Raw genomic sequence first — 12,819 nt, forward strand, 5'->3', positions numbered from 1 at the left:
GCGGGGATAGGATGCATCAAGACAATAGTTTACTGAGGGGTTTTATACGTATAATTAGGCTGCAATCGTGAGCAACTCTGGCCCGAGGGACCTGCGGGACCATGATGTAGACTGCAGCCATTTCACCAAACACAATTCTCAACTGCATCTTACCGTACAAAAGACTGTTCAGCATTCAGACGTTGCGCGTTACGGGGTTTCAGTATGTCGGACTCGGACTGGGAATCGGACTACAGCAGCTCAGAAGACGAGGAAGGTAATAAAAGGTGTCCCCATGAACGATTCAGGCACGACTACGGTCTATTCGGTGTTGGCACGCGCATCCAGGTCGTCATTGATGCCTCTGCAAACTGCCTCGAATGCAAACTGCTGTTGCAGGCCGTCTCCAATTACAGACCCGGGTGGATAGAGGACAACAAGGACAGCACCAGCATCATCTATGTACAGAAGAGGAAGACATATACCGTTGAACTTCGTGATGGGCCAAAGGAGAGCGAGACAATCGGCTCGTTTCAGTTCGTTCACAGATCCAAAGGTGTGTAATACGACGTCACTTCCATCGCTTGACAATAACAAATTACGCTCCTCAGATGAACCAATGTACGAAACAGAAGATGAGGATTCCGGTAACATTTTACGGCGCCCTCGGGCCCAAGGGCTGCAGGTCATCCCAGACTCATCATCCCAAGCGGCAATGGATCGGGCGAACCAGTGGCTCTCGCACTGCCTCGAGCATGACGACGCTTGTGAAGTGCCCAACAAAGACTTCATGCCCAGGATGCTCATAGACGTTACTTCTCGGGACAGCTCTAAGGATCCATTCTTGTTCAAGCCGTCTGAAGTGGCGCCTTATGCTTGTCTGAGCTATTGCTGGGGTTCCGATACAGAAGGCATCTTACAAACGACCACCGAAAACTTAGAGTCTCACCACGACGCTATTCCCCTCGCCAAGATGCCTCTTGGTGTACAAGACGCCATTACCGTGTGTCGTGGACTCAAGATCCCCTACTTGTGGGTGGACTCACTTTGCATTGTGCAAGATGATCCGGTCGCTTGGCTTGAGGATGCGTCGCAGATGGATCGGATTTATCTCCATTCCCGCCTCACTATTGCGGCCCTGGAGCCATCAAGCTGCAAATCACGGTTTCTAGGCCCGCAGACATTCGGACAACCTGGTTGGCAGCAACACTTCACAGCCGATATCACATCCGAGCCAGATGAACCGCCTCTGGAGATTTTTATACGACCCGATTTCGAAGGCTCTAGCGAGGAGAAAGAAGAAGAGGTGAAGCGATCCCTGGATAAGCGAGGCTGGTGTCTGCAGGAAAGCCTGTTGCCGAGTCGGCGCCTATGCTTCAGTGGAGATGAGATGATCTGGGAGTGTCTCTGCCGGACAATCTGCGAATGCGGCCACATCCTGTGGAAGCCCCAGCCGTTTGGCTTTGGGCGACTCGGAGCGCACCTCAAGGCCAAGCGCCTCAAAGCAGAGGTGGCGACATCGCATCCACAGCCTGCGCGGCCTTGGTACGAGGAGTATCACGGCTACGACTATTCGCGCAGCGGCGATGGATACCCCAAGACGCCCTATAGAAGATGGAGGGACATTGTCGCGGAGTACTCACAGCGCTCTGTTTCCCGTCGAAAGGATAGACTGAGCGCTGTGTCGGGGTTAGCAAAGCTCGTTCGCGAAGGGCTTCAGGCAGATCACAAAGGTGATGATGGCGGGCCTCCTGAAGAGTATCTGGCTGGTCTGTGGAGAGGCGAGTTTCATTTCGACCTCACCTGGATGGCCCAACACTCAGAAGCAAAGTCGGGGGAGAGCGGCAGTAGCAAGCGTGGCGACAAAGAGCAAGAGGCGTCGGAAGAAGACGAAAAGTTCCAGATTCCGAGCTGGTCGTGGGCTTCTGTTGAGGCACCCGTCAAATTCGAGTTTGATCGGCCGCTGGAACTCTGGAAGTACGAGCCCGAGCTCGTTGATCTCGTTGAGATAGAGAGTGCTTCATGTGAGAGGGAGCTCAAGCACGACGAAACCAGCGCCGTGTTGCGCGGCGAGATCGTTCTAAGAGGTCTCGCATCGCCCGTGAAGTTGGGAGTGGCGCGTGGATCAGGAGAGGGACCGAAGGCAGTTGTGAAGTCTGCAAACTCGTTTTCCGTCGAAGTGACCTTGGATCGGCCAGATACTCTCCCCCGTGAGTCCAGCAATTGTCAAACCGACGGCTGTCAGGAGGAGAACTGCCAACATGAAGAAAGCAAGCATCAAGACGAGGGGCTACTTTGCCTTGTCCTGTTTTCTTGGATCGCCTATACTGGCAGGTATGACGGGAACAAGCCGAGAATGATGGGTCCGGAGACTTGGTTCCTAGTGCTGAAGCCGTCGGGTTCGGTTCCGGGGGCGTATGAGAGGATCGGTATTGGAATGCATTCGGACAATAGCGGTGAGCGATGCGAGCTCTTTGAAGGCGGCGAGGCTGTTACAGTGAAGATTGTATAGACTTGGAGTTTGTTTACCGACGCCAAAGATGGAGGAGCTCAGTGCGGGAGCTGGACCTCGATATCGAGAGCAAACCGAGATGAATCTCTGCTACACTTGGCCGACAGTGAGAGCCAAAGTCTGTCGGAAAGGGTCATGCTCTTATATGTAGCGAGCAGGAGTAACAACGAACTGTGAGGTATATCACAGACACTGTATCTAGCCATGAGCAAGTTTGCTGTTGTAGCGCGTGCTTCTGTCTGCGTTTATGCCGTGCGATGTATAAGTGGTGTGTGTTTGGTATGTTCAAGCTGGAGCTGCGTGGCGGGGCGGAAGCGAAACTCGCCTGACGCTATTGCCCCTGTCCTGACGAAGGCTTGCTGTTGGTGACCCTCCAGTACATCCGCCATGCCATGCTTTCTCACCAGTACCACTTACTTCGAAGCTAGGGAGTGGTGAGGTTCGTCAGCGGGTGTGGCGCAACGGCGAAGGGCTAAAGGCTCTCGTGGTATGGTTCGGTTTGTCTGTTTGTCTGTGAACCGTGTGTGGGGGGTTTCCACTGAGGTTCTACCTAGGTGGAGAGCAGTTCACAATTCCTACCGTTACTAGTTGCTTCCATGAAGTTGTCATGATTGGTAGATATCTTTGAGCCTGTCAGGATTCCGTACCCAACTCGGACCTTCGACAACCCAGCTATGACTAGATCCCAACCTTCAATCCACGTTAAGAAGTTCCGATTTACAGCTAGGAATTATGGCGCCACTTGAGACAACGTGAGTGACCTCCCGCATGCTCCGAAGGCGAAGCTGGCAAGGGTATCAGCGGCTGCCGGCTTCAGAGTCCCTGTACATCAATAATCCCAGCAAACATCGACACTAAAACAAATTGTCAGCAGCTTCCCACCAATCCGTGCCTGCATCTTCGACATGGACGGCCTCCTCATAAACTCCGAAGACATCATCACTCAGTCCACGAACCAGGTATTGGAGAAATACTCCAGGCCGCCCTTTACTCGGTCCATCCGAGCCCAGCTCATGGGCATCCCAGACTCCACAAACAGCGACGTCTTCCACGAGTGGGCAAAGCTGCCCATCTCTCGCGAACAATTCGCCCGTGAATCAAGGGAACAAATGCACAAGCTTTTTCCTACCTGCGAGCCGCTGCCTGGCGCAGAGAAGCTCTTATCAAATCTCAGCCGGGCACGGAGCGCTCCTTTGGGGAAGCCGATTGAGCTTGCATTAGCGTCAAGCACCAGGACGCACAGCTACGAGCTGAAAATTTCACGGCCGGAAACGAAACGACTTCTCGACTTCTTCCATCCAGATAAACGCATACTGGGCGATGATCCACGTGTTCCAAAGGGTCGAGTGAAGCCAGCTCCCGACATCTACTTACTTGCTCTCGAGACTCTAAACTCAGCCATTGGCCCTGACGAAACACCCATTTTGCCCAGCGAGTGTCTGGTCTTTGAGGACAGCATCATTGGGGTCGAGGCTGGGAGGAGGGCAGGTATGAGGGTCGTCTGGGTGCCCCATCCGGACCTGGCGGCTGAGTACCAAGGTAGGCAGAAGCTTGTGCTTGCTGGAAGGACGGGGCTGATAGATATTGGGGACGAGTGGCAACTCGGGGAGGTTGACGACGGCTGGGCTGAGTGTATTCCGAGTCTGGAGCACTTTGACTACGGTAAATATGGCATTGAGGTGCCACTTTAACATGCCTATGGGTATGATATTGGTATCATATCCATTGTGCATGTACTTGGAGGTGTGAAACCTCAGAAGATGGCGTTGCCAGCATTCCATGACAATGTCTCAACAGCCAAACAGCGTCAATCGCACCATGTTGATAGGCCCTTCCACACCGGCCTCCAAGCACATACGACCATATCCATTGGAAAATACGGGATCCCGTCTGCTCTCCCAGAGTCAAGCCAATGAGAGGCAGATTAGTAGTCAGGTGGGTGACCACTGGCGAACACCGGCTGTTGTATGTTTCTTTTTTTGCAACTTCTGCAGTTAAGCTACTTGTTATATTTGGGAACTATGTCCATCGAACGTGTTGTCCAATTCCCCACCACCATAATGTTTGAAGTCGCAGCCCCTCTGACTGTCTTACTTAATATCCTACTACTTCTTACTGCTATTGTTATAACACATATGCATGTAGCATCTGGCCTTATAGTTTCCGGATTATGCAGGTTATGTATGTCTAAATAGATGTTGGATGGAGATATTTACTTCTGGGTACAGAGTCAATATGTCTTATCCCTCATGGTTTACTCTTTAACTATAGGTTGCTTTTTTCAGGACTCCAAGATTGACAAGCCTCTCAACTCCTGGAATATAGGTCAGAACTACGGCCAACTCCGAATAGATGATACGGCATATATACCCGCAGCCTTTCAACAAGAGCTCCAGCACTGTTTCAGAGGTCAACATACTACAACAGCAACCAGCTCCAAGGGACGGCCCGTTGAGTGTAGCAGTTAAGTTCGGCACGTCATGAGTTGAATACATGCTTGATAGTAGTACTGTGTAGAATGATTCTTGCTAACAGTCTCTGGCATTGCCTTTCGGCTTATAGAACAAAATTATAGACTGAGTACAGCTTCACTACCCACGATACTTCTAATGCTGTTTCAATCCAGTGCACGATCGCCACCTCCACCATGATCAACTTCCAGATAGAACCCGCAGCTTCGTTTTGATCTGAGCATCCAATTCCCGCTCCTCTGCAAGTTCCAGCGCCGTCCTGCCGCTATAGTTCTTTGCCCCGACGTCGGCCCCTCGCTCGATCAGGAGTCCGATTGTGTTGTGGCTCCTGGACGACGTCGCAAGGATCAACGGCGTTTCGCCCTTGTCATCTTTGGTATTAATGTCTGCACCTTTGTCAAGCAACAACTCGACATAATTCGTGCGCCCACGAAGTGATGCATATGACAGCGGTGTTCTGCCGTGATGATCGCGTACATGAACAGATGCACCTTTATTGAGCAGACGTTTGACCACCAAGCCCTCGTCCATTTGCGATGCATAGGATAATGCCGTCCTGCCTTGTTCATCTTCTGCATCGACCTCTGCGCCGTTGTCGAGCAAAAAATCGACACTTTCGTCCCGACCCCCCTCCGCCGCGTGTGATAAGGGGGTTCTGCCTTGATGATCCCTTGCGTCGACCTCTGCACCGTTATCAAGCAATAGCCTAACTCCACCCTGCCTGATATTTTGGGACGCATATGACAATGGCGATCTGCCGTTATTGTCCTTTGCATTAATCTCTGCACCATGCTTAAGTAGCATTTGGATTACGTCCTCCTTAGAATGCAGTGATGCGTATGATAATGGCGTCCTGCCGTTATTGTCTTTTGCATCGATCTCTGCGCCCTTATCAAGCAATAGCTCGACCGTGTCGGGATTTTCATACACCTTGCAGGCCGCGTGTGATAATGCCGTGCGTCCTTCGTTGTCTTTTGCGTCGAGCTTCGCGCCCTTTTTGAGCAACGTTCTTGCTCCCTCTCCCGACGCATATGTCAATGGCCTTCTACCATCGGCGTCTATTGCATCAACATCCGCGCCATGGTCAAGTAATAATGAGACTGAAGCTTCGTGGCGGTATCTGTTTGATGCGTGTGATAATGCCGTCCTTCCTTGGTTGTCTTTTGCATCAACCTCCGCGCCGTGGTCAAGTAGCAATGCGATTGAAGCTTCGCTGTCCTTTCCTAATACTGCATGCGATAACGGTGTCCTGCCATCGATATCTCTACAGCCAACTTCTGCACCTTTGTCAAGGAAAAGTTTGAGCATCGAATGCAGGCCCTGTTCGGCAGCCTTTTTGAAGAGCCATCGTCCCTCTTCGCCCAGAGGATCAAATGTTGCCCAATTGTTAAGCAAGAACTCGGCAACATGTCCATGACGCTCCTCGATGGCGCAGGCGAGAAGTTCTTGGATGACTACAGATCCATGTATGGGTTTCAAGTCGTTTTCGAAGAAGTACTCCACCATGGACATTTGACCTCCCTTCACAGCATAGAGAAGGGCCTCCGCAGAGCGCTGGTTTTGCCCCAAGCCGCGATGCTTCAACTTGAGATAAAATGCAGCGGCCAGCGTGGCGCCTCTTCGTGATATGTGCTCAAGCGCCCGCCTTGATCCCAGTTTGAAGTCACGCCCAATACTGTTCTGCTTGGTCTCATTGCGGTAGTAATCCTGCACAACGCCACGAAATGAAGGCTCGATCTCCACGTAGGCATCAAGCATTGCTCGAACCGCTTCTCTGCTATCTGTAGCGATCGCTGCAAATATCGGAGATCCATATCGATCTATTTCCTCAACGACGAACGAGCGGGCGGGAACGGATTTGATCAGATGTGCCGCGTTATTTTCGGCCAGGATATAGGCAATACTGACGGAATCTCTATGCCGTCTTGAGTCATGCTTTGCAAAGAAATTGTCCAGCTTCACCCAGTCAGAGAGCCGAAATGCCTTGAGAGAATTGGTTTGATTGATGTTGTCCGCTTGTGCTTCGTTTGCATGGTGCAAAAGGTTTTTCACAGCATATTGCAGGAATGGAAAGAAGCCATCCGCAGCTTCGCGTTGTGCTTTTGCTTCCTGAGATGAAGCCTTGAGTTCGAGATCCATGATGCTATAGTAAGCCACTTTGCCAAGAGTCATGGAATTTAAACAACATTGTTTCAGTCGGTCGTGGCTTTCCCCGACATAATTAGCCCCGAGATCAGGCCAAATCTGCTTCAACCCATCTTCTTTGAGTAGATAGTCTTTAACTGATTCGTGAATGAACTGCACCGTTGGAGTTTTGGACTTGGTGATTTCAGCAAGTCCTTTCGACGAATCCAAGATAAATCTTCCCATATCGGCGAGCGTAATTTCTTCGGTATTCCACCGATATATTTTATCGGAAAGTAGGGCAAAGTACAACTGCTGTGGCTTCAAAGGCTGTTTCGCGAAAAGCACCCATTGAACGCAAAGAAGTAGGAGATTGGCGTTTTGACTATCGCGCGTCAAGATGTCGCGAAATAGCTCATGCAGATCTCCCGGGATTTCTTGCAATCTTTTCCGGAGGTCGTTGACTCTTCCGCTGTCGTATTCCTTGTTCAAGATACCGACAACGAGGACAACCCACATGAAGATCCCCCCTGCTTTTTCTCGAAGTTCGGTGCGAAGCTGTGCCGCAAGAGCTTCCCTTCCAATCTTGAGTTCGCAGTCGATGTAACTGGTGATGTCTTGGGTATGCCCTTCTTGACCCTCGAGAACCAGACTCAGGCCTTTTGAGATTGTGATATGAGGGTAATGGCGGCTTGAGAAGCAGACGCGGAAAGTCCCAGCTGTAATGGCCTCGCCCACATTTTCGAAGAACCTGATCATGTCCCGAACCTGTTCTTCTTCGCATTCATCTAATGCATCGATGAAGCACACAACATTGGACCCTTCGAGCCTCTGAATGGCTTGTTCGAGCAGATCAGTCAATATCTCCGTGTTCCAGTGGGGGTCCTCACCAGATCGCGCTATTGATCTGGGTAGTTCAACAGCATCTTGGAGGGCCGGTATCCTTTCGAGAAGTTGTAAAAGAAGTGATCGATACATTCCAACCGTAGACTTTTCCAAGGCTCCCCCCCGCGCATTGAAGAAGAAGTTAATGATAATCTTGCCTCCCCTCTTTCTCTGAGCATTTTGAAGAGCGAACTTCATCAGCGTCGATTTTCCAGTTCCTGGTTTGCCTTTGATCCATAGGAATCCGTGATGCTCTTGGAATCTGGCCGGATCCAGCCAATCGAGGTATTCAGGCTTTCGCAGGAGCCATTGGCATGTCTTGGCATGAGCTTTCTTGATGGTCATCTGACGAGCGTCAATCTGATCAAATTGGAGCGACTCTAGTAATTGGCGTTTTTGTTCGATGCCGACTGTGTGTGGCATGTCCTGGATGATCTGGGGCCTGTGGGATAAGTTCATGTTGTTTGTGCCCTGCACAACGCTGGAATCGGATGGGGGAAGTCTCTTGATGAGATCCTTGGCATAAGCCGCCGCCGTCATTGCAGCGTAGCCCTGCCACGCCTTATTCTTATGCGAGTCGGAATAATCGCATATGCCTCGGATCACCAGGCAAGGAAAGTGATTCATGAGGCCTCCCGCTTCCATCTCGAAGCACAGTATATCTTCCTGTGAGGAGAGACGATCGCGGACTGTCGCGTCTTTCATCAACTGGTTGGCGGAAGCAATCAGTCCATAATGGATAACGAGGTTCTGGCATGGGTTCCGTGGTGGCCTCACAACCAGAGATTTATCGCCGCAGGATATCTCACAATCAGCAGTCCTTTCGAAGGGGTGAACGCAGGTGCTGCTGTAGAGCCTGTCGCTGCCTTCGTGAGGTCGACTGTATTTTTCCCGCAATCGTGGAGATTCTCCCAGGATGTTGGCGACAGCATCTTCAATGCCATGGCCTCGGCATTCGTATTGCGCCGCCAAGCCACTCATGGCGGTTCTGAGAAGCATTGGTGGCTGATCTAGATGTCTTGTCGGCTGGAAAGGCTGACCCTGGACAGTCTTGCCGAAGTCATATTGCACGACACCGCTATGCCCATTGCAAGGAGCGCTGACCACAACATCCCCCAAGCGGATATCATGCTCTTTGCTGGGCGCACCGCCTCCAATGCCGACCATCAGACGAACCTTGATGTTGGGGAAGTTGTGCGACATATCTGTGGCAACCGTTGCTGCAGAAGCCGTTCCGTACTCTCCAAATGGCAAGGAAGCAATGACAACATTGTGTTCTCCGATGCGCCCAAGGGTATAGTCGCTTTGGTTGGCTTGAGAGACTCTTTCGGGCCTGCCATGTAGTTCGTCCAGAACGGCTTGGGCGGCGACGTACTCGGTGATGACGGCGCAGATCCATCCGACAGTATATTCATCGTTTCTTTTCCGCGGCAAATCATCTTCGGACCCGTTGCAGCCGGCGAACTGCGTCCTCAGCCTCTTTCCCGCACCATTTGCAGCGTCGTGGTGGTTCCCAGAAGTGTAGACTCGTTTCATCCTGCATCCCGACTTGGAGTCGGACTCTTACCGCAGACGTTGGACGAGTAAGCTTGCGTATGGCTGTCGATCAGGATGCGAAAGAGAGATGTTTGTTGGAATTTGGAAGTGCACTGCTTTGGAGAGGAGAAAAGAATAGTAGCTGAGAAAGTAGAGCGGTAATGGCAGGAAATGATGCCTTGCCGCAGTAAAACGCGTGAATTGGGCATCAGGCAGAACTGACGAGGCGCACGCTGCAGCAGAATCCAGCCTCAGCCGACTGGGATTGGTTCATCGCGTAACTGAGGACCAACCATATGTTCATTGGAGAGAAGGCTCGTGATTTCACAGGAAGTGGTGGCCAATAGCAGAAGGGATCATGTACCCCTCTCGCGCTGAAGTTCACCCTCATGACATTGCGACGGACATGCAGGATAAAGATGGAGCATCAAGCTTACCTGCAGGCGTAAGAGCATGCAATCGCCCATCTATACCTATCCATCAGTCTTGAGGCAACACAATGGGCCGATCATCAAAGTGTCTCCTTTCCCCCTTGGTGGTTTGTCCTGAAGCATTCACGAATCGGCGTTATTTTGCCGCCCACCAAAAAATCAACCTATCAGACATCATCGATTATCTGTTGGCCCATTACGTCAATCCCTTTTTTTTCTCCCAGCCCCGAGGCCGGCTGGAACCAACAGGTAGTCATCACCATTTTGAGGCCTTGAAGTCTTCTTTCTGGCGTGATATCGAGTGTATTCTGCTATAAAGATGTTAAGTAAAGAAAGGGCTTTGCTATCAAGCCCCCCCCCTTCGAGAAAAGACATAGAAACGAGAGACGGTAGCCATTTTGAACCCTCGACAGGGGCTGGAGTTGCTGACCCGTCTGAATATGTGCTATGTCCCGAGCGGTCAGCAGCTCCCTGTGCTTAACTTTTGGCGAACTCTGTATCACTCGCCAAGGCGAGGGTAGACATTATACGATATCACTCGCAATGAAGAGAAACAGTTATGCAACTCGAATTATCTCTGAACTAGCAACTTACATCCTAAATGTAGGACCTTCATAGGCGTACGCAACAGACTACTATATATATCTCGGACATCAGGGCCCACAGCATGCTTATGAGAGGAATACAGTCAAATTATCCAAACTTGTCGACTACAGGATCTCAGACATTGAGCATCCCCCAGAAGCCGGCATCATAGGCAGCCCCTTGCCGGATAAGAATGCCAACCCTTGCCCTCGACTTCAACGATCTTTCTCTTGAGTCTCGGACAAGCCAGTCAGCCCGATGAAGCTTGCAGGACGCTTTCCTCAGGCTCCTAGTGGGGTCTCAAAGTCGACCACTCCTCACTCCGGTCCAGCTTGTTCAGAGACTCCTATTGTTGTTGGTTCAGGAAGGTGAGAAACCCGTATAAGGCGTTTAGTCACCGCTCCTCCCAACAAGCCGCCTGAGCTCAACCCGAGGAAAGCTTCGTCTTTCAGATCCGCCTGGTTAGCTCAATCGGTAGAGCGTGAGACTCTTATCAGAGATTCACGTTCTGAATATAGACAATCTCAAGGTTGCGGGTTCGACCCCCGCATCGGGCTATTCCTATAAACACTCGGGTTGAGATGTCACAGCGGCATTCATTTTTTTTGCATTTTTTTTTTCTTTAGTTGAAGCTATCGCCTACTTTCTTTTTGGTTTCCAAGTTTAATCATATTTTCAATTGTGGTGGAAGCGGAGAAGGGTTGCGAGCCGAGGGATGAGGTTCCCCTGAGTCGCGTTGTCCGCAACTGCATCATTCTGCCACTCATGCTCTATTGCACAGCCATCTACTTATCAACTTCAACAGACAGATTTTCCAACACGAATTGATTCGTTTTTTGTTGGCACAAGTTATCCTGTCAATTAAGAGCCATTTTGTGCCGGTAAGAGTAGTCAAGAAGTATACCGGGCTAGCTCCTTAGTCTCGCGCCTATGGAAGAACTTCGAGCTGGCGTGGAGTAGGCATACCAAGTAAGACACATCCAAGATAAGCAAGTTACTCACGGGGAAAATGCCGTGGAGCTTGAAATTCTAACTCAGGTTTGCCCAGGCTAAGCTTGTATGTTATTCCAGATGTGTTCCCCCTTTCCACCTTCCCCTATCCCGACATACCTACGACTCCATCATCACACAGTGTGATTCCAGAATGGCATTTCCACCTATCTATATATACTTAGTAGGCAACATAGACTGCCTTATGACTTACTGGCCTAGGGAAGCTACTGCTTTTTAATATAGATATCACAGAGAGTACCTACCCAGTCATGCAGCGGAAAGAAAACACTAGAATAATAGCTGTATTGATATCTAGCACCCCTGACTTAGCTAATCTAAAACGGCCGCCCAGACAAGTCGTGCATAAAGCTGCAAGTCTTCAGTAGTTATGATAACATCTCCCTCTTGTGGGCCTGGATCTCTTAGAAAGAGCAGCCGGAACGAAAGCACCAAGTCGCTTCTAGCGACTTGATATGAACCAGTAGCCGGATCCCGTGTGATGGTGATACTTTGCTGTAACACAGGTTGACTAGTCGTTGTAGCGCCAGGGCGGGTCGCAGCTTCTTCCTCCCATCTCTCGATGAGAATCTGTTGAAGACGGTGGTCAAACTTGGCAAGCAGGACAATCTTGACCTGATGGTCTGATGCGGAAAACCACCATCTCATGTCGTCTTGTAGGGCATGCAAGGGCTCGGAATCCCCTGCCTCGATGACCAGGGTTGGCCAGGCATATCTATTGTGGCGTACTGACATTGGGCCACCACTTGAGTCGCCTTCACCACCGTCGCCTCCAGGCTGACGAAAGGTCGTACTCATGATTGGTTTCCAGATATGTTGCGCTATTGCCCCGATCTTGAGTATAAAAGCCTGGTAGATGCCCGCGTGGAGTGCTTCATGTAGAGCAGTAGGTATTGTGATGATCAAGAGTCTCCTGTCGGCATGATAGCGTCGCAGGCGGAAACCGCGACGTTCCGGACGGCTGATTTCCTCAAAATCGGCAGGAGAAACATCTGATAATAAGTCGTTAGTATAGAATATCCTAGGGATGTGATTGCCACTAGATGGTAAATACTTGCTTTGGACAATGAGGAAATCGCCTGGAACCTGCCTAACCACCTGGTGGAGGTCTTTGACGTTTGTATATGTGATTGTGGGCGACTGCTCCTCCCCATGCGAAGCCAGCGACACCGACGCAGGAGGAGTAGAACCCGACAGGTCTGGCGATGCCATAGTGTTTAGATTCCCGCGCGAGAGAAAACTTGGTGATTGAGGGTTTTGCTTGGGAGTGCTGTAACTTGGAGGC

At 50.8% G+C, this 12,819-nt stretch overlaps 4 protein-coding genes and 1 non-coding gene across 5 annotated transcripts; 3 read left to right on the top strand and 2 right to left on the bottom strand.

Moving 5' to 3' along the window:
- Positions 1-204: 204 nt before the first annotated feature.
- On the top strand, positions 205-2,491 carry BBK36DRAFT_1202493 (HET-domain-containing protein; the record flags this gene model as incomplete). Its single annotated transcript, XM_024897222.1, has 2 exons — positions 205-535; positions 591-2,491. The coding sequence occupies 2 exons, from the start codon at positions 205-207 to the stop codon at positions 2,489-2,491; spliced, it is 2,232 nt and encodes a 743-aa protein (XP_024749037.1).
- A 708-nt stretch (positions 2,492-3,199) lies between these two features.
- Positions 3,200-4,182, top strand: BBK36DRAFT_1202497 (HAD-like protein; the record flags this gene model as incomplete). Its single annotated transcript, XM_024897223.1, has 2 exons — positions 3,200-3,243; positions 3,366-4,182. Exons 1-2 carry the CDS (start codon positions 3,224-3,226, stop codon positions 4,180-4,182), a joined length of 837 nt encoding a protein of 278 aa, XP_024749038.1. The 5' UTR covers positions 3,200-3,223.
- A 1,185-nt stretch (positions 4,183-5,367) lies between these two features.
- BBK36DRAFT_1082082 (hypothetical protein) lies at positions 5,368-9,348 on the bottom strand (the record flags this gene model as incomplete). Its single annotated transcript, XM_024888923.1, has 3 exons — positions 5,368-5,744; positions 6,630-8,775; positions 8,899-9,348. Coding segments are annotated over 3 exons (2,973 nt in total), but the record flags the coding sequence as incomplete, so codon positions are not given.
- A 1,631-nt stretch (positions 9,349-10,979) lies between these two features.
- BBK36DRAFT_t100 lies at positions 10,980-11,080 on the top strand. The gene has a single exon. It is a non-coding gene; the product is annotated as a tRNA-Lys (tRNA).
- Positions 11,081-11,978: 898 nt separating this feature from the next.
- On the bottom strand, positions 11,979-12,203 carry BBK36DRAFT_1094561 (hypothetical protein; the record flags this gene model as incomplete). The annotated part of the gene is made up of 1 exon (XM_024889066.1): positions 11,979-12,203. A coding segment is annotated over one exon (225 nt), but the record flags the coding sequence as incomplete, so codon positions are not given.
- Positions 12,204-12,819: the final 616 nt, after the last annotated feature.

This window comes from Trichoderma citrinoviride, assembly GCF_003025115.1.
Source record: "Trichoderma citrinoviride strain TUCIM 6016 unplaced genomic scaffold BBK36scaffold_8, whole genome shotgun sequence".
NCBI lineage: Eukaryota > Fungi > Ascomycota > Sordariomycetes > Hypocreales > Hypocreaceae > Trichoderma > Trichoderma citrinoviride.